This window comes from Lissotriton vulgaris, chromosome 8 (assembly GCF_964263255.1).
Source record: "Lissotriton vulgaris chromosome 8, aLisVul1.2, whole genome shotgun sequence".
NCBI lineage: Eukaryota > Metazoa > Chordata > Amphibia > Caudata > Salamandridae > Lissotriton > Lissotriton vulgaris.
The window spans coordinates 1309153691-1309175198 of record NC_141696.1 but is presented as its reverse complement, the minus strand read 5'-3'; the positions used below and the strand labels follow the sequence as shown (position 1 = coordinate 1309175198).

General features: G+C 46.9%; 1 protein-coding gene across 1 annotated transcript in view; it reads right to left on the bottom strand.

The window, feature by feature from the left end:
- CWF19L2 (CWF19 like cell cycle control factor 2) overlaps nt 1-21508 on the bottom strand; it is a 1214198-nt gene that overhangs the window by 732324 nt on the left and 460366 nt on the right. The window contains exon 9 of the mRNA XM_086935247.1: nt 17747-17843. Within this exon, the coding sequence (XP_086791373.1) occupies nt 17747-17843 (97 nt within the window). The remainder of the gene's footprint in view (nt 1-17746; nt 17844-21508) is intronic.

The window sequence follows — 21508 nt, the reverse complement described above, 5'->3', positions numbered from 1 at the left end:
TTTTACGCAGACAATGTCCTTTTCTTTCTTACCGACTTGCAGCGCTCGGGCCCGCGTGTACTAGAAGTTATGCAACTGTTCGGGGAGGCCTCAGGCTTATATCTGAACCTGCATAAATCCACTCTATGGGTGCTGGGAGGAGGCGCGGTGTCAGATCCCTGGGCATCAGGGCTGCGGATGGCTACAGATGGTCTGAAATACCTGGGAGTGTTTCTCTCCGACTCGGCGGACATTGCCTGGGAACGCAACCTACTGCCCGTCTGGGAGCGGGTCCAGACAGATGTAAAGACTTGGTCTCTAATGCCCCTGTCATTCTTTGGCAGATCTGCGATTTTCAAGATGGTTGCACTCCCGCGCCTACTCTACCAGCTACAGAACCATCCCTATCCGATCTCACCCCAGTGGTTTAGGCAGGTCAACTCGGTCTTGGGCCGCTTTCTCTGGGCTGGAGGAGCAGCCAGGGTGGCACTGCGTACGTGCTTTTTGTCCACCTACTGTGGGGGCTTGGCAACCTCGGATCTGCAGTCCTACTATCAAGCTGCTCATCTCCTCATTCTGAACGAATGGTGGTATGGTGACGGTGGGGATCCGGCCTATGCCCTGGAACGCACATTGATGGGCGATAACTCGCTTCACACCGTCCTCTACTCACCCCGGCTGCGCCGCTCGTTGCCGAGGGTCACTAGACTCGTCTTTGCTGTCTGGCAGCAGGCCTTGCGCCGCATGGGCTGGTGGGGCAAGCTGACCGCAGAAACGCCACTGTGGCGTAACGGCATACTACCAGAACTGTCTAAGCTATCAGGTTTCGATGGCTGGGACGCAATAGGTATCTCGCAGCTAGGTCAGGTGATGTCCGGGACGACGCTCAAGTCCTTCAATGCGCTTAGCACCGAATTTGATATGCCCCAATCTCAATTTTTTCGATACCTACAATTCCGGCACGTGCTGACGCCCAGTATTACCAACCTTGACTCACTCCCTGAATTCAGCCCGCTTGAGGCGAAGGTTTTCATGGGCGACCTTGGGGATAAAAAAGTGTCGCGTATCTACCAGACAATGGTAACCCACTGCTCCTCCACTCTTCTTCCGCTAAAGACAACCTGGGAGGCGGATATCGGTCCGTTAGATGAGGATGATTGGCGGGAGGCCCTAGAGTCGCCGAGGGGAGCGGCTATTGCAATACGGTTTCGACTCATACAATTCAAGATTCTCCATAGGGCCTACTACACCCGTGAGCGTCTGTGGAAAGCGGGCCTGATTGAGTCCCCGGAGTGTCTGCGATGTGGGGTGGAGGTGGGCACGTTACTTCACACGGTATGGTCGTGCCCCAGACTGGTTGGCTTCTGGAGAGGTGTATGGAGCTGCCTGTCGGAGGTGCTGGGATGGACCCTCCCCCGCACTCATCGCCTGGGTCTGCTGCACATTCTGGAGGGGGTTGGTGGCAACATCTACAAGCGACACTTACTCCTCCTGGGGCTAGTGGTAGCCAAAAGAGACCTGGCCCGAGCATGGAAGGATGTGAGGCCCCCCCCCTGAGTGCATGGAAGGCTGGCATAGACTTCTGTATGGGTCTGGAGCGACCAATCTTTGAAGCACGGGGATGCCCCCGCAAGCACTTTAAGGTATGGAAAAGGTGGGCGGACTACAGGGGCTTGACGCTGGACCCCTCGGCGGAACAAGAGGAGGACCTATAGTCCCATAATGTCAGGCGAGCCCGTATCTTGCGCCTAAAATTGCCACATCAGGAACTTACAACAACACAGTTCGTACACACATGCATGGGGTTAGGGCGGGTTCCAGGGAGGGTTCTGGGAGTTGGGCGGGTGGAAAACCAAAGGGATAAAGGTGGGGTGAATGCTTCCTTGTATCCTTGATTTGCATTGGTTCCTCGATTGGACACTTGGTCCTATGTTGCAATTGTATCAAAATGTCTGGTGGTATCATCCTGAATGTGGGGTGCCACTCTATTTCATGTGCCCGTCTTTATCAATAAACTTGTTGTGAAAAAAAAAAATAGATTACTTCCCACCTTTACCCATATAAACCCCACAACCCGCACCTAAAATGAATCACACAATTTCCTTTTTAAAAAAAAAAATTTTTGACAAGCAAGTCCAAATATACAATAAGTATTCTTAGACATACAAGTAAAAAAAATATATTTTTTCGTTCATTACAGGGACAGATCATTTTTCAGCATATACATCAAAAATAAAAAGCGAGCCATTCTCTAAAATATCAGAAAGAAAGCCAGATAAGCCTATAGTATAATATAAAACAAGAAATACAACTTAGATCTTTTATAAATTAAACAAAATTGATCCAAATTTTTTCGATTTTGGCTACAGTTTTTAAACTTCTACCCTTTGCAAGAGCCTTTTCCATGGATATATTTCATGTAGCAGGTTCCACCACTCGATCGTATGAGGGGGATTCTGCGATATCCAGGCTCTGGCTACAACCAGTCTCGCACAGGACAAAGCTATGTTTAGCCAACTCCTATTGTTAATACCCATAGGGTGTAAAGATAATAGTACAAAGGGGCAGTGATTGGAGTATTGATCAGTTGTTTTTGAAGTAATACATTTTCAATTTCTTGCCAGTATTTAGTAAGCATGGGACATGAATAGATCATATGTGTGAGATCTGCTGCCACCAGATCACATTTAGGGCATTTTGTACAATCACTGCTTAAAATATTTTGTGACCATTTAGATATTTTTAATGGAGTATGGTATATTTGGCTAACCGTCCTATATAGTTGTAGCTTCAAGCTAGAGGAATGGACTAAATTATTAATATTAACAAAAGCATTTGAAATATTCTGTGATGTCACATTAATTCTTAAATCAGCAGTCCATTTTAGCGACAATCTTGGGCAGTCATCCGCTTTGTATTGACTAAGACAGTTATAACCCGCGCTAATTAGAGACTTTTTTTTCATATAGTATAAACAGCTCCAGATGTCCGAACTGTTTATTTTTTTCAATTTCATTTTCCGTATCAAATAGTCCTTAATTTGCATATATTTGTATGTCATTACTTTGGGCAAGTTATACAAAATTTGTAAAGTTTCAAACTGTAAGAAACCCTCTGAACCATACAGATCTCCTAGCGTCTTAATTCTGTAATTGGCCCAGTCCCTCCCAATCTTATCACTAAAAATGTCGGGAAGCCCAGGATTGTCCCAAAGTGGTAGTTCAGTATGAAAAAAAGAAGTGTCACAGTAGGTCAAAATCAAGTTCCAAATACGTACCGCATCTCTTGCGGTCTTAAATTTTACTCGCTTAAAATAGTTAGGATCTTGCACTCTTGCTAAGAATTGATTTGAATAGATGCCAAGCATAAACTGATAGAAAAAGAAATGTTGGTTTTTATCTAGTAGACTCCTGAGCCAACCTAAAAATGATGCAAAAAAGTAAGCTTTAAAGTCCGGGAAGTCCAAACCCCCTCTTTCAGGTGGCAGTTTTAGTATAGCCATAGACCATCTAGCCTTTTTGTAACTCCAAATAAAACTGCTGCAAATTCCGTCTAATTTTCTAAAAAATAAATTGTTAACTCGTAATGGAATAGAACGAAAAAGGTATAAAAATTTGGGCAAAATATTCATTTTAATCAGATTAATTCGGCCCAATAGATTAAGTGGAATTTTATGCCATTTTTTGAGCAATATAGTCACTTCCTTTAGTAAGGGGTCATAGTTTAACCTATTTATTTCATTGTTCTTAGAAGAAATTTTAACAACCAAATACACTGCCGATTTGCAGAGTCCTGGTACTGCGTAGTTAGCTTGAAGATTCATAATAATTTGTGTTTTATTAAAGTTTAGTTTGTATCCGGAAAGGACTCCAAAGTTTTTAGCTTCTTCTGTAATTCCAATTAATGCATCTGCCACATTTGTAGTATAAATAGCTAGATCATCCGCATATGCGGTTATTTTAAGAATTTTTTGTTCGTGTTGTATCGGTATTATCTTATCTTGGGTTTGCAAGGCATTGATAAAAGGTTCCATAGAGAGAGCAAAAAGCAGGGGTGAAAGCGGACACCCCTGCCTAGTCCCCCTTAAGATCGCAAATGTTGGTGAAAGTGACCCGGCATAACTGATTTTAGTGTTGGGATCTCTATATAAAGCCTGTATGCTTCTAAGACACTGTTCTTTAATACCGAACTGTTTCAGAACCTTCCACAAGTAATCCCACCCCACTTGATCGAACGCTTTTTCTGCGTCTAGAAGTATCATACCGAGTGGGGTGAGATTAGATGCTGCCACATCAAATGCCCTAATGGCCATGTTAACATGGGTAGTAGGATCCCTCCCTACTACGAAACCATGTTGTTGGTCATTTACTAAATATGGCATAAGAGGTGCCAATCGTATTGATAGCAACTTTGAGTAAGCCTTAGCATCAGTATTTATTAAAGATATTGGTCTGTACGACCCGCATTCCATAGGTTTTTTTTTTTTTCAAAAAGAACATGATTTTAGCATTTTTCCAGGATTCTGGGGCCTTGCCTGTAACATTAATAGAATTGAATACTAAACAAAAGAGGGGTAAGATTTCGTCTGCACAGATTTTATTAAGTTCAATTGGAAGTGTATCTTCTCCCGCCGCCTTGTTAGATGGAAGAGAAAACACTGCTAAACGTAGTTCTTCTAGAGTGTAGTTCTCTTCCAATTTATCCAGGTTTTCCTGATCTAAATATTGTTTTGCTGGAAGTTTATCATTTAAATAAGATTGAATCTGATCTTCTGCATTCCTAATCACTGGAGTGTATAATTTTTCATAATAGGAAGCAAATTGTTCCATAATTTGTATAGGCTGCGAATATAAAATGTCATTATGGCCTTTTATAGATTTAATTAACGTTGATGCTCGATCGTCAGCAACTTTGCAGGCCAAAAGCTTCCCTACTCTATCTCCACATTCGTATTGAGAGAGTTTATATTTAAGTATCTTGCAGCTATTTTTTTCCCTAAGTGAACTTTTAATAGTTGAGCGCAAAGTCAAAAGTTTATTTTCCAGTTGAACAATGTCTGACCTACTCAGTACTTCAGCTCTGAGATTATCAGCTAGTTGTTTCTCAATCTGTAAAATATTGGCCGTCGTTATCTTTGTCTCATTCCTTCTTATTGCATTTTGTTTAAATAGATATTGTTGTGCTATCACCCTGATAGAGGCCTTGCAAACATCCCATACTGATAAAACATTGGCATTGTCAATATTGTTTGTAATAAATTCCTTTATATGTTCCTTAAGGGTTGTTACAAAAACCTTGTCCGATAGTAAATATCTTGGAAATGTAAAAGGGCGTATTTCTTTTGACCTTGGGGCTAAACCAAATGTAAAAATAATAGGATTATGATCAGAAGAAATTTTTGGCATAATCTCAATGTGTCCTGAATCCATTAAAGCATCTGAAGCCCAAGCCAAATCTATTCGAGAGCATAATTTGTGGGGGGATGAATAGTAAGTATACCCTGGTATACCTGGATAAAGGCTATGCCATATGTCTTTCACTTTCTGTATCCTTGCTAGCTCCATTATTGCTGCTCTTGTTTTACGCATGCGTGGGAATATCCCTCTCTTCGTCACATCTTGTTCGTAGTTTAGTACACAATTAAAATCCCCCATCAAAATAAGTTCGCCCTCCAACAATAATAATTCTACATTCAACCAATCAAAAATTCGTGGCTCATCTCTATTTGGCCCATAAATAGCACAAAAGACATAGATACATTCCCCTATCCGCATTTGCATTATTGCCCATCGCCCCCCGTTATCTGCAGCAGTTTTAATTACTTCTCACCGCATTTGTCTCTTCTTTAATATTGCGACTCCTCTTATTGGAGCGTTTAAAGATGTGCAGATTACTACCTCATACCCTAATTGAGTCAAAAGTTTTTTGTCCTTAAAACAAATATGTGTTTCTGTTAACATAACCACCTGTGCATCATACATTTTCAATTCTTCGTAAATTAAACTTCTTTTAATCATATTATTCAAGCCTGACACATTCCAAGCTAAGCAACTACAGTACGCCATTTCGAGAGTAAGTGAAATCATAAATCTCTGTCCCTTTCTTATCGTTCCTATTAATTTTACATCTTAATTCTGCCAAATTGTCCTTACTTAGACTTGTCATGTCATTTTTTATTTATACCCCCCATACCCCTCTCCCACTCCCTCCCTGCTCTGTCTTCCTCCCCCCGTACCATAGGGAAAATCCCCCCTTTTGCACCTGCTGCCGTTGGTAGGGCAGCCTCTTGAAGGTGCAGCTATCCGTGTGCCCCTCACCTTCATCATTAAGTATGCCGTTCTAGACTCCCCCTAAAACTATATCAGTTTGTCATTTTTTTATCAGCACCGTATGAACATTAATAAGATTCAAGCAATATCAACTCTCGTAGGTCTTATACATTATGCATTCGTAATTTTTGCTAAGACCAGCTCCGCCTCTTTAACCTGATTAAGAAAATACGTTTGACCAGCTTTTATGACTTTTAAGCAAGCAGGTTCCTGAAGAAAAACCTGAGCCCCTGTTGCTTTAAAAGAATCAATTAATTGATGTAAATTCCATCGTCTCTCCATAGTTGCCTTGCAAAGGTCTGACCTAACAAAGAAAGTTACATCTTCTGTGACAATTGGGGAGTTAGGTTTTGCTTTTAGAGAAACCGCCTGCCTCAGTAAAAAAATTCCCAAAAAAATCAGGAACGGAAATTTGTTTCCTTTATTTCTGTTAACTAGCGGTAGTCTGTGAACTCTTTGTAGCTGAGAGTCCCAATCCCAGTCCGCCAGATCCGGGAAGGCACGTTGAAAAAGTTTAACAGGAGGAGGAGCTACGCCGCAAACCAAGATGGCCCCATAAGCTCCCGGCTCCGCCGACCTCCGCCGGCGGCTCGTCTATCCTGTCGTTTATCCTCTACCCATGCCCTGTGCCTGGATGTATGAAGGTTGCCTGATGCCAACGGTGCTTTCCCGGATTTCCTACCTTCTTCAGCGACGAAGTTATGTCGTGTCCCATTCTTGGCCTACTCCCGGGCTGCCGCCGGGACCTCGATTTTTGAAACACCCGGAGGGACCTGATCAACATCGGCTGTGGGACCGCGATTGTGGCCGGTCTTCCAGGTTTGAATAATTCTTTCCGCTTGTGACTCTTGTCCTCGCTGATGGATGGTGCCGAAGACGAGACACTGTGACGTGCTGCGATCCTCCTGCACCGTGGCTGTGGGTTGTGTGCCTGACCCTCGTTTTCCGGTCCGGGGGCTGACGGGCTGCACCCACGGCCGGTGTTTGTGCTGTGTGTGCCAGTTCGGGGCGCCCCTGTTGTTGCGGTCGCCAAATGTGTGCCCGGAGCCCGGCGATGTGGGCTGGAGATTGTGTTCCCCTCCGTCCTCTGGACCCCGGGATGGAGGGGATGGATGACGCACATTCATTGAGATCCGTAATGGCGGCGATTGGGGCGCTCCGCTCGCAATTCACCGGCGCATGTGTCTCCCTGGCGGCGAAACTGGATGATGTCTGCTCGCGACCGGCCACGGACGCTGCAGCGCCTGCACAGAACTCTGCGGTCCAGTCGAACGATTTGACCTACCATCTTCAGGAGCCCGAGCGGCAGCCCGACTTTGCTCCTTTGAGAGTCGGCCTCACTTTTCCTTCATCGGCTACAGTACATGGTCTTCCCTCTAAGCCTCCTATCCGATGGTGTATCGTCACTGGATGTCATGTTCTTCATTGCCGAGTCTCGGGGTCCCGTCGAAGGGGATCGCCATTTTCCTTTGTTCTGGCCCGTTTGCATAACGGATGCCGCCATTTTGTGACCGGACTGTGCTTCACCTTCACTGCCTTGGCCTGTCATGGACGCTTTGACTGCCTCTGGTCTGATATGGCTTGGTCGAGATGTGCTCCGGAACGGATTCGCTCTGGTCAGGGTTGACTTTGACTTTGAGGTTTTCTTGCTCCTTGCCACTGCTTTGGACCATCTGAGACGCTTTCTTTGTTTGCAATGTTATGACTTTGGCGATGAATCTCCTCGTGAGGCATGCAGGGTTGACTTCTATTTCCTTGGGGTTGCTCCGTTTACTTTTGCCGGGACCGCACCGAATACCTCACCGGGCCGGGGGTAGGATGGGGGGGGGTTTCTGGTGACTGTCCTCCCAGTGATAATGCTGACCGTTTTGCTTTGCTTGATGATGATTGTGCTATGGGGGGGTTACTGCCGGCGGGGGTACCAGGGGTCAGGGGGCCTGTTAGTTTTTCTCCTCCTCCACTTCCTCTTATATTTTCCCTTCTGTGGGGCAGTTCCGGGGCGACAGGCACGCTGTTAGTGGGTTAGGCCGTAGTCATTACAGGGGTGCAGGGTGGCGGGAGCGGGGGGGGGGGTTGTTATTTTAGTTTGTTTTGTTCTATGGTCCCTATCGCTCTTTTCCGGCTTTGGGAGGGTTCTTTCCTCTTTAGTAGGGTTGGCTGTCTCTTGGTCTTGCACCTTTTTTTTTTTTTTCTTTTTCGGCTTCTCGACAAGCCTCGGTTTTTCTGTTCTTGGGGGGGGTAGTCTCTCTGGGGTGATGTTTAGAAATGTGGATTATTGTATTGTGGTTTATTGTCCAGTATTATCGCCGTGGCTGCCCAGATTGCATAGTTGCTTCAGTCATAGCCTATCTCCGACTGTAATTGGGGTAAGTCCCAATCGTCTCCTTTGTGCTTCTATCCTGTAAGGGGTGATGTCCTTGATGTTGCAGCCCCAACTCTTTTTCTAAAATTTAAAAATGAAAACCTCATATCCTGTTTGCGAGCCCCACAACCACATCTGGTGTACTTTGATATATCCTGTTTACTGATTGGCTCCAGTTTCTCCTGTTTTCATTGATGGCTTTGCGGCCGGCCATGATGGTTGTGGGCCTGCGCATGTATCTCCTTTTTTGAATAAAGGTTTTGAAAAAAAAAAAAAAAAAAAAAAGTTTAATAATATAAGCATGAGGATCTGATCCTTCCGATCCTTCTGGAATCCCGAAAAGTCTAAGATTCTGTCTTCTTTGTCTATTTTTCATGTCCTCGATTTTGTATTGTAGAGCCCGGATCTCTTAGTCATGGCGAGTATTTTTTTGTTCATTATTTGCCGATTTTTCTTCAATTTGCACAATCCTCTGTTGTAATTCTTCTACTTCTTGAGTTATAGTACTCTTTTTACTATTAACTTCAAGTAGGTAATTTTGTGTCTTTGTATTATCCTCTTTCAATTGCAAGAAGTATTTTTGTGCTTCAAGTCAGTGTTCGGTCAGCGTATTTAGGATTAAGGCCAAGGAAGGGATCTCCGCCAATGGTGTGTCAGATAGAATGGCCCCCTGGGAAGTTGTTTTCGGAGATAAGCTTAAGGAAATTTGTGCCTCCTTTTCACAGTGACCAGTCCCCTCAATCATGTCTTCTCTAGTAGAGAGGGTAGGGTATACAGCATTTCCATTTGTCTCTTCTCTGCCACCAATTGCTTCATGAGAACTCATCTCCCCAATAGATTTGTCCAATATTGGTTGGTTTAAGGGATTAGAAGGGATTACGCTGGCCCGCTCTTCTTGTGGGGGAATGGGCAGTCCCGTGGAGCTATTTCCTGATAATCGAAAAGCCATTGTTTTTACCCCTCCTTTAGCTTGAATCCACTTCCGCAATGGGCTCTCATCTATAATAGGTTTGCCCTTGTATTTGCATATGTTATAGCCGTAGAGAGAGAGGAAGGATTAGTATTTTTCTTGTTCTTTGATTATTTTTGGCCTTCCCTCTCCCTTTTTTCCGAGCCAGTGATTTCAACACATCCTGAGAAGAGTCCACCCCAGCATTGTCTCGTCATCAATCAATTCCTCATATTCATCGTTCGACCCATCCTGTTTCTCATTATTTTCCACTACAGTCACCAGGGGGCCCAGTTACTTTGAGGCCTTCAATAGTATTATGCGCCGCTACCGCCTGAGTCTCGACATTAGTTTCCAAAGTCTCATGGTTCATGTTGTTAGGTACGTTATTTAATTCAGCGCCGCTTAGATCTGGCTCTGCGTCCATTATTTCCATGTCCTCTAAGTCCAGCGCATGTAACTGTGACTGCGACTGTTCTGCATCTTTATCAGCCTTATCTGCCTCTGATATTTCTATAGCCTCTTCAACATTATCAGCGCTTTCATCTCTCTCAGTATCTTTAGTCTTTTCTTTATCCATTAGCACTATAGCGCCATTATTTATAGAGGGAGCAGAAGCAATGGTTACATTAGTACCTTTCGTTTTTGTGATGGTGTTTTTATCTGCAACAGTGAACATAGGTGGTCGTATAATCAGCTGCTTACCCGCTATTATTGCAGCCTTGTCTTGTTTCCCAGTCGTATGAGAGTTCTGTAAGCTCATTCCAGCTCCTTCTTTCCTGAGGGACTTTGCAGGAGTCTTTTGCTTTTCGGCCGTCGCACGTTTCTCAGCCGCGGCATTGTTTGCAGCAGCAGCCGCTGTGGTTCCCTGACAGCCGTTCTCTTCCGCCATTGCAGCCGATGCCCCTTTCACAGTCCTTGTGCTCTGCGGCGGGTTCTTCGCAGCATTACACAAGCCGTACTGTTTTCCGTACTGTTTGCTGTTAGGAAGTAATCTCCACAAGCGTCGGAGCGGGAAGTACTCGCCACTCTCCAGGTGCAGGGAAGAAAGCCACGACATTCGTAAATTGGTCGCACCAATTTGAGCACCCTGGAGCACCAGTGCCAACTGAAAGGAGGCAAAGTGGAGAAGCCCACATGGCAAGGCCCTCGCAGAACGGGGAGGATGGGTGGCCGTTAAGGAATCTATGGCTAGACAACAACCCTACCAGATACATCGTTACCGAAGGTAAGTAACTCGTACATCTGATAGAGACATCTAGCCGCAGATTCCTTAACTTAGAAAAGATACCACAGCCATACCCCAAGGGAGAGGTGGGTCTGCGATAGAATAGAAAGTGCCCGATAGCACTAAACCGGCCACAAAGTGACGGACTATGGGGAAAGCTGTGGCAGAGCAGCCAGTCAGCAACCCAAGCAGCTCTGAGAGAAAAAGACAACAGCAAGGTATCACAAGACTGCCAGAATGGCACAAGACCATACCCGTGTGAGTATGAGATGCAGAAACAGCACTAAGTAATATCCCAGAACTTAAGAGAGTGTTCAGAGCGAAGAACTACTCCCAGAGCTCAATGGTGCACTAGGTTGACACCAACGAAAGCCAGAGCACAAGATGGAGGTACGTAACCAGAGCTTACCAGGCGAGCCCTCACAAGGCAACATAAGACATGCCAAGTGCACACTTAGTCACATGAAGGCGACAGCAGCAGACAGCACCAGGCTGAAGCACACCGAGGTGGACCACAACGAGAACATGCACATAGCAGACAGCTATGGAGACAACAAGGTGCCGTAGCTAAGAGTACGGGACTGCCAAACAAGGCTGTTTGAAGGCCGAAGCAAAAACGCACCCACGGAAGGCAGAGACGCAGAGAAAAAACACCTGGTACGACCTTCATCAGAGAAGCTGTCCCGCAGGCACACCAGACACTGATAGGGTGACACCCAAAGGAAAAAGACACATCCAAATGGCGTGGCATCCGAGGCACCGAAGGTGCCTATAGGAACCATGAAGAAGAACACGCATAGCTGTTGAGAACATCAGATCTCCAGACCACCACCTCCGACCTAGAGGGGAAATGCACTCCCACTGAAGAGAGGGACCATCCAGTACATGAACGGGACAGACAAGATTCCCAAGAAAAGAGCATCCAGAAGCGGAGGTCCACCCGAGGGAACGGAACCCTAGGAATCCCCAGTGCCGAAGAGGCAGGAAATGGCACCGAAGCTCACTATAAACATGGTAAGAAAAACACTGCAGGGCAGAACGATGGCAAGCTTGAGTACAGGGCACACAACTGCTTCCCGAAAAACGGGAATATAGGACCAGACTTCGTAGAAGTAAAGAGAGGTGGAGGTGTGTAAAAAAGGGATACCAACAGTCAACCCTTGGATATATATAAACCATAAACATAAACCACCGGGGAGGCTCATTAAATTGGCCATTAGCAGCAAATTTGAATATACATCCATGTATGTGGATTTCTTCTTACAAGATCTGGTGAAGAAACTCCCGTCGTACATACAAGATAAGATCGAGAGCGTTGAATGGGATGTGGACTGCTTATTGATTTCACTTAATGTGGTACTGTATACTAGTATAAACAATCGAAATGGTTGAATGGCAGCTGAATTCTATTTGAATACTAGACCAAGACAATTCAGTATGCACAACAAAATGCTATTGTCTACGATTGCCACATGTTTGGAAAATAACTTCTTTCTTTTCAATAACCAAATCTTCCAACAGGTCAGGGGAGTTGCCATGCGGGGCTGCTTTTCTCCCAGCTATGCCTGTCTTCATATGGGCATGTGGGAGGAGCGGGTTCTCATGGCAACGCACAGCGACACTCTCCAGACATGTTCTTTGTTGGTATAGGTTCATTAACGACCTGTTTTTGGTGTGGAAGGGCAATGACAAGGATGCGCAAGATTTCATTTCAGAGTTAAATAATAACAGCTTAAACTTACAATTTACAGCAACAATGAGCAAGGAAAGCATAATCTTTTTGGACGTGGAGGTTTTTACTAGAAACACCCCTTCATAGAAAATCTACGGCTGGCAACACGGTGCTGCATGCCTCTAGTCATCATCCGCCTCATTTGATCAATAGCATTCCCTACGGGGAAATGCTGCGGATTAGGAGAATATGCAGCACAGAAATGGACTGCATACAGGCCCAGCAAGCCAGCAGGGACCGGTTCTTGGCTAGAGGATATTCTCAGAGTGTGGTGGCATCCGCCATTAATAAAGCCAATAAACAGCAACGTTCAGAAATATTGGCTGATCGCCCCACAAAGAAGGCTAGTCTGTCTCAATCTTTTGACAAGCCTACAAGGCTGGTGCTGACGTTCAATCGACAGCACAAGACACTGATAAAGATAGTGAATAAGAACTGGCCACTAGTCTTGAACGATACTATCCTGGGGGAACGAATATCAGCAACCCCGAGTATCACGTTTAGGAAAGCACGTTCCATGAGTAATGCTTTGGTCAAGAGCAGCCCTGAGATCACCACCCCCAAAAATCGGCTCAGTAGAAGAACAGGGTTCTTTAAATGCTCCAGCTGTAGAGCTTGTAAGCAAGGTTATAATACCAACACATATACTACCCCTTTTACACAGAAACCAGTTGCAATTACAAAATTTCTCAATTGCAAGACAGAATTTGCAGTTTACGTGCTGGAGTGTCCGTGTGGCCTGCGCTATGTGGGTAGCACTAAGCTGTAGGTTCACAAACGGATACACCAGCACATGCAGGCAATAACCAATAATGATGCTGCGTATCCCGTGGCAATACACTTCAAAGAACAGCATGGCAGTGACACACAACACTTGAAATACTTTGTCATTGACACAGTCTTGCCACTTAGAAGGGGTGACAAGCGAGAATATCTCTTGCGCAAATTGGAGACCCAATACATATTAGAATTAGATTGCAAAGTACCACAGGACCTGAATGCAAGTGAAGATTTCTTTACTTGCTTGTAAGATTGTTTGTCTCATGCATTGGTCATTGGCACTCTCCTTTTAGCTGAAACAGTTGTATACTTACTCTTTTATCTGGAACATAAATTTTAGAGTAATTTAGTTATAATTTTACACATATACATATATATATATATATTCCAGAGACAACGCATCTGCGGGCGCTATAGGAGGAACCCACCTAATGCACCTGAGGCAGGAGGCAGCCTAATTTTGAAGCGTGTTGAAATACACTGAAAAGAGTTAGTCCAAGGACAAAGCCTCTAGAAGAGGAGATTGAGGCACACATGCAAGGCTCAAGCAAGGTGAGACCCATGGCGTGTAGTAGGCAGTGCCAGAAGGCACAACACTGAAAACTGTCCAAAGGGACCTCCATTCCTGCCTGGCGCCAAGTGGAGATACACATTCGCATACAGGTACCCCACCTGGAGTATATCACGCCCCCAAGAAAAACAGAGGAGCCCCTCATAAGGTAAACCACAGTCAGAGGACAGAACACAATGACCTGTGGAACACTGCCACAGTAGGCCATAGTCAGAGGACAGAGCACAACGACCTGTGAAACACCACCACAGTAGGCAATAGTCCAAGGACAGAACACAACGACCTGTGGAACACCGTCACAGTAGGCTTACTGCCAGCCAAAAAATGTATAGTCCAACTGGTGGACGCTAAAAGAAAGGGTAACTACCCCAGGATATGACAAACTGAGACCTGCGAAGTACAGACCTATGGTGGAGGGTGAAAAACTGCAAGGAGACGCTGAACTGCAGAATCGGCGTGGACATCAAACAAAAGGACCCCACCAAAGGGTAGGTCAACAAGGCTTTCCTGGATATTCTCCGGGAAGACGCCATCCCGCAACCAAGCGTGGCGTCGTAGGGCCACCGAACTAGCCATAGCTCGGCCTAGGGCCGAGCGGATTGAAAATTCTGCCAGATCACGGCTCTCATGGAGAAGATGGAAGAGGTCAACATGAGCGCCTTCAGAGGTGAAAGACAGAAGAGACTCTGCAGAGTCCCAAAGGGCAGAAGAAGCCCGAGCCAAGACACATACTGTATCAAATGAGTGAGGAGCTGCGCTAGTGGAGGCGAAAATATTATGAACCCACAACTCCAGCCATCTGGGCTCCCGGGAGGGAGGAAGCAGCAGCTGAGGCACGGAAGGAAAAGCAGTCTGCAGAACAAACCCCTGAACGTCTGGGTGTACAAATAAGCAAACTGGATTGTGTGGAGTAGGTCGGTGACGGTGCAAGAAAGAACGAGCCAAACGGATCACCAGAAGCTGGCCGAGCCCAGGTGCCCAGAAGGGCATCATAAAGAAAAGCTTAGAAGGCCAGAAGCAGCTCTACATTCCCCGACCCGTGGTGGAGGACATCCAGCAGAGGGTCAACAGGCAGGTGAACCGAAGGTGGTTGCATACTTAGAACACGGGCGGCCAAGGAGACTACTCGTATGAACGCCGCAAAGGCCTCGGTAGTTCTCAGAGGAGGGGAGAGCAACTCATCCGTCGGTGAAGGCTGTAAACTACCTCCCAGCTCCAAGGGGGGTTGTCCAATGAACTGAGGATGAGACCAATGTCCAAAAGAAGGAAGCCCCATTGACGAATGAGGGTCCTGATGGGGCTCCTGAGGAGGTGGGGAGTTCGCTGGTGCTGCAAATTCCAAGGGGGGGGAGAGGCAAGGACAGATTTGGCGTCGCCGGACGTTGAGGCAATGCCAAACTCCCCCCTGGAAGCCTCCGGAGAGGAGTCAATAATCTGGCAGCGCCAGGGCGGCCTCTGTTTTCGCCAACCCTGGCCCGTTCGGCGCCGATTCAGCCAGGTCCGGTGCCGACACAACCTCAATTACGACAGTCTCCGGTTCCGAAGAAAAAAATGGTGCCGTAGGCGGGGGCGGGGGGGGGGGGGGGGGGGGGGGCGGGGGGGGGGGGGGGCAAGTCGACGCCGCCGGACTCTGAAGTAAGGAATGGAGCCGGAGCCGAGGAGGCAAGCCTACGGCGCCGAACTGTCGCCGACGCCGCCTCCAAACAAGCAGCAGCTTGTCTGGAAGCTGAGGTGGGCTTGAAGCAAAGCTACGAGCATCAGCAACCACCTGCGACGCTACAGGGAGCCCCACTGGACTATGTGGCGCGTTAGGGGTGCTATGGGTTGAAAAGGAGGACCCAGCCGGGCCGCGCCCTGATGACGCCATAGCTTCATCATCCCTAGAGGCAAGGGGCGCAGTCGGCGCCGGGGGAGATCCCGTCAGTGGGTCTGCCAGAGACCCCGCACGTAGTGGAGGCTCCGAGGATGCCCCAGGGAGAGGAGGGGACCCAAGGGAGGCCTGCAAGGCCGCAGCATAGGCCTCCATTTGGGTCCGAGTTGCCCCGCGCCAGGATAAGGCGGATAGGGGAGGAACGACTCCCGGAGGCGCACGTCCGGAGAATTCCGGGAACTAGTGCCCCCGACAACAGACGGAAGGACTCGGCGACATGTGCTGTGACTTACCCGGAAGGGGCGAACGACGCGCCCTGGAACCATATGGCGACCAAGGCAAATGGAAGCCACTGCCACCGGGACCCGCCGCCGAAGAGGCGGCCAGGGGCCGTGACGACTCCAACTGGGACAGGCGAGCTGAAGGCAGCTTCATCCGGCGCTCCCGCCGGGACTTCGGCTTGAGGTGTTGGCAGGCTTCACAATCCGTCGAGTCGTGGTGTTTGCCCAGACACCACAAGCAGATAAGGTGTGGGTCCGTTGCGGACATTTGCCGCAAACAGGAGGTACACATTTTAAAACCCGAAGGCATCGCACACTGTTCCAGGCGCGAAGCGTCAAAGGGGTCTGAAAACAGGCCAGAGGAACTGCTTACTCCGGATCCGTGTTGTATGCGGAAAAGAAGGAAAACTGACTTCAGCGTGCCGGGAGGGACTTATATGACCTCACTGACGTCACGTCCGTAGTCGTCAGGGCAGGGTCGTGTGGCGCCGTCCCCCGGCGCGCAGAGGTGCTGCTACTGCAAAAGAAATCCGGCTCCAGTCTGACGCCTAGGGATAATTCTAAATTTAGGAATCTGAGGCTAGATGGCTCTATCAGATCTTATGTTTCATTCAGAAAATTCACTTTGGTTGCCGAAAATGGAAGAGTTATTTGATAGAGAAAAAAAATTCAGGCAGTGATATGCTGACAGACAAAATAGCTGTACTTCCAAAACCTATTTAGATTTGATATTAGGATGATAATTCAGACTGAGTTTGGGGAGACTTATTGCTGTGGTTATGTACTTTGTGCCGGGGTGCACGGTGCTTCAGGTGTTATGTCATAGGTCATATGAAGCATTACATATTGATAGCACTTCTCCTGACATTTCTGTGGTCACTATGGTATTGTGATGAGATTTGTTATTAGCTCGGAATGATTGTCCTGGAGCACAAATAGTTCTTGTGATAAGGGTTGGAAATGCCTGGTGTACACGCGGCTATGAATGCTGCTGCTTTGCTGGTGCTGTTGGATGGTCAAGCATGAATATGCCATGATCGCTGTACTGTTCTCATTCTCATTAACCAATAAAAACATTATTTTCTAAAAAAGTAACGGTTTCACAGTCGAATGAAGATACCCCACAGCTGATGTTAGACGCTGAAAAGGTAGGCTGCTAAGAATAACTTGGGGTGATGTGCCCAAGATTGAAATAAATTAGCCCCTCCACACTAACAAAGACATTAAAGCACCAACAGGGACCACACAGACACCTACAATATAAATGATACAGTTTCACATGTATAAATACCAATTTCATGCTTTGGTACTAATAAAGCTGACGAATATAGACATAAGAAGTGAACAGCCATGATTCTTCTAAAGGAAACTGACATTCTGGCGGTCCCCAGTTACCAGCAATATCTATGTGCCTTTGTTTTTAAGTCACTGCTTCTTAGTTAAATAACATGCATTCCTAATCCACTGGCGAACAAATCTCCATTAAACAGTATTATTAAATGTTCTTAAAATTGTTATTCATCCATGTATTTAGATTAAATATTTAAAACAATACATTAACGTTCTCTGTTTGTCAACTATTTTAAAACCAATATGAAGTAACTGTAAATGCTAAAGCACATGACAGATGACTAAAATAGAGCAAATTTCAGGAGCCTTTCTTACCATATTTCCCATCAGCTCTGCCTTGACAAGCTTGGCTCCCAATTTGTTCAGCTCCTCTTCGCTGAGGACATGAATGGACTCTGAATCTGACTCATGTCTACAAAAAGCCCAACACAAATGAAAGGAAGAATAAAACAAAAAGTACGGATGTCAGGTTAAGTCAACAGTTTATGGAAAAAGAAATAGTCATACTCCCAATTCAGCAATTAAAACTCATGATGTTATCAGAATGAACGTATGCATAATCACGGTGCATAACAAGCAACCATTTACGCATTTTGGACTTTAATGTGTGACGTGCATGGAAAAAATTTCAACAGCAACCATACTACAACCTTTGACTGTATATACTACAGCACTAACAAGCTGCATACATTAGCAATAGCAACAGCCTAATGCTGTACCTCACTGAAGCATACTTGTTGGGACTGCAAAGTCCTCTTCATGGTAATGGATGTATAACCATGCCTTGAGTGCCAAACTGTACTGTTGTCTGGATCCCTAATACTGATTTGTGTTGTCACAGGCAATCACTGGACATGCAAATGCGGCATGACGTAGGCTTGTCTCGTGGACTGCGGTCTTGTTGGAAAGGGAGGGGCTCCCAAAGCACTATCCTGCCAGCGTTAAAAGGCTACTGCCTTTACCAAGAGTTAAGAAGCACGAGCAGTTGGTGGCAGCATAGCATACCGTGTAATGATAAGCAGGAGTGAACAGTTCCGTTTTAACTCATGTTATGTAAGGGAGGGGTACAGCCTCACTCACTTTTTAAAATTCTCCTGCTGAATGCTTAACTCCCCCCTTTGCCTACATCGGTTGGATGTAAAGTGCTGTGTGACTTTGTGCTGAATGTATGTGTGCCTGGGAAGAGTATAATACATGGATAGGATAGTGCTGGGCAGTGCTGTGCAGTGGGTGCATGGTGAGTGCATGTACTGAGTGTATGTGTACCTGCAAGGCGTACAGTCCATGAAGGATGCAGTGTTATTCAGCATGCACATGGAGAATATATGTGCTGGATGTGTGTGCGCCTGCAAGTAGCACAATACGGAAAAGCCACAGGGCTGTGCTGTGCACGCAAAGGGAATGTGTGTGATGAGTGTATGTGTGCCTGCAGTGGCATAATACATGAAGGTAACAGCGCTGGACAAGTGTGTGTTACACTGAGTGCAAGCGTGCCTGTAAGGGGGTCAACACCTGCTAGTCTCCCTGCTGGGTGAGGACACATCACACAGAGAAAGCAAGACCACCTGCCCTAGAGCACAAGCCCCTGCAAGCTTGTCAATACCAGTGTGCCCTGTGAGGAAGATGACACGACAGCCTTGGAGGGAGCAAGGTCCAGTGGAGAACCCTGTCGACTGGACTCCAGGTCAAAGGAAACGGCTGCTGCACTGAACTGATCGTTGCCTGCCTGCAGAACTGAGTCGGTGACCCTGTATGCCAGGAGAGGGCTGCCAGGAAGATAGCCTTGGAAAAGATTCCAGTATGGGGAAGGTGTACGCCTGCTTGGTACCGTTGTAGTGTGCCAAGAGGGGCCACGGTGGAAGAGACTGCATTGCGGAGAAGGGCTAAAGCCTATGAACACTGCAGCTGCAACCCCATGTGCCAGGATAGGCTGCAGTGGAAGAGACTGCATGTGATAAGAGCTGTTGCCTTCCGTAGCAGCTGTACGACAACGCCGTATGAGGGTCTGCTGAGAGTACTTGTGCTGTGTTGACTAGGCAGGAGCCCATAAACTGTAAGCAATGGTGACCCATAGGTCACCAGGAGCAAGTAGGACTGTGACTGACCACTCCCAGCAGAATAAGTGAGGACGTTATGAGAGCATTGCCACACCAGTTGATGATAGAGGGGGGAGCATGGGACTCGCCCCACCCCTTCAGGAGTGTGGAATATTAACCCACAGGAAGAGTGCAACAAAACCTACAATCGCTGCCGGAGCGCAGGCGTGGGAGGTGGGTGGCAGGGAAGAGAGAGAGAGATTGCAACTGCTGAGTGCAGCTGTTGAGTCCACGTGCAGCTGACTCACTTCATTGTCACCGGACCCGCTGTGAGCGCCCAAGGTCGTTGGATGTGAAATAAGCTGTGATGGCTGTCCATAACTCTGTCACATCTACAGAGTCGCGCAATATATGGGGAGGTAGTCACCATCGAGGGGTAGGGCGATCTAGGTTTGTGTGCCTTTGCAGAAGTAGCTCCAGATGAGCGTGGTCTGAGATGGAGATGTCGGACATAGAGACAAATATCATGTCTCGTACAAGCCATTGGAAGAGGAAATAATCTACACAGGAATATGAGCGGTGTATATAGGAATAATCGGAGTAATCTCGCACATCCCGAGAGAGGTAGCGCCAAGCATCTATAAGGCCTAAGTTGGTGAGGGTTCGCTTTAATGCAGCAGACATCGCCCTAGCGCCCTGGTAAGAGCTAGAGCTATGGTCTAGGTCTCATACTACGTTAAAATCACCACCTAGTATTAACTGATTCCCTTCATGTGTTGCTTGATCTCTCAAAAGGTTTCGGAGGAAAAGATACTGCACTTGGTTGGGTGTGTATATGTAGAGGAGGGTGAGAGGTTTGCCCAATATTGGATGTCGACTTTATTGTATTTCCCCTCCCTATCCCTCGCTACCCGTAGTGTACCTCGACTTGTCCCAACCTTGCACAGTATTGCAACCCCAGCAGTCTTGGTTGAGTAGGATGCCTAAGATTGTGTTGGGTACCTGGGGTGGGCCATGCGGTGCATGTCCGATTGCAGGAGATGCGTCTCCTGCAGAAATATGATATCTGGGTCTTTATTGCGCAAGTAGCACCAGATCTGGCTGCTTTTATTAGGGGTGTTGATGCCCTTCACGTTAAGGGAAAAGATTTTAACTCGGGGATTGGTGCCCATTAGTGGAGTAAGAGATGGTCGCTAGAGATGTAGCATTTGTCTATAGAAAGGCCAATCCCATGTGAAGCCCGCCTCCCTCCCGAAGGTTGTGATCGTAAGTAAGGTTTGGAGTTGCCAGGGGAGGATCTAAATGGATCCATGAAGGTAAAGGCCAGAGCCCTTTCCAGTAAAGAAGAGCCTCAATAAGTCCTGTATTGCATTTATCTCCAGACATGGTGGCAGCCCGCTTCAAGATTGCCTTCTACTCCCACCCCCATTGTATTGTGAAGGAAAAGAAAAGAAGAGAGAAAAAGGAAGAACGATAATGATAAAAGGCCAACGGGTCCGACAGGTTACATTCCAGTCCAAGAATGGCCCCAGCGCTGAGGCATGGGGCATTCCAGAGAAGTCACTCTCCTATGGGTAGGAATGGATAGGGAGGGCTAAAGAGACAATATATCTCAATTCGAGGTCCTTGTGTCCTGTTGCAAGCCTGCATCCGGGCATGGAGGGGGGTGGCCTTCATTACATTCTGGTCTGTAATCGTCGCTGGGTTCTGGACTGAGGTAACTCTGCTAATAAGAGAAGGTGTCAGGGTTCAGCTGCTGAGTCTGTCTATATAGTTGTTCGCAGATGCATAGATTTTAGGTGTCGACCCTCATTGCTTGTGACAGGTGCGCTAAGCTATTGGCATGCTTAGGATATGCTAGTGGTGCATAGTTCGAGTACTACTGGCAAACAAACTAAGTTATTCAGAGGTCGCGGTGCAAGGGGTGGGTGACTTTCCATCTTCCATGGTTTGGAGGTGTTTTATGATGTCTTGCGTGGTTTGGGCAGAGGACTGATCTCTGGCCTGGGCCCCCGCCGCCACCTGAAAACCGTGGACCACC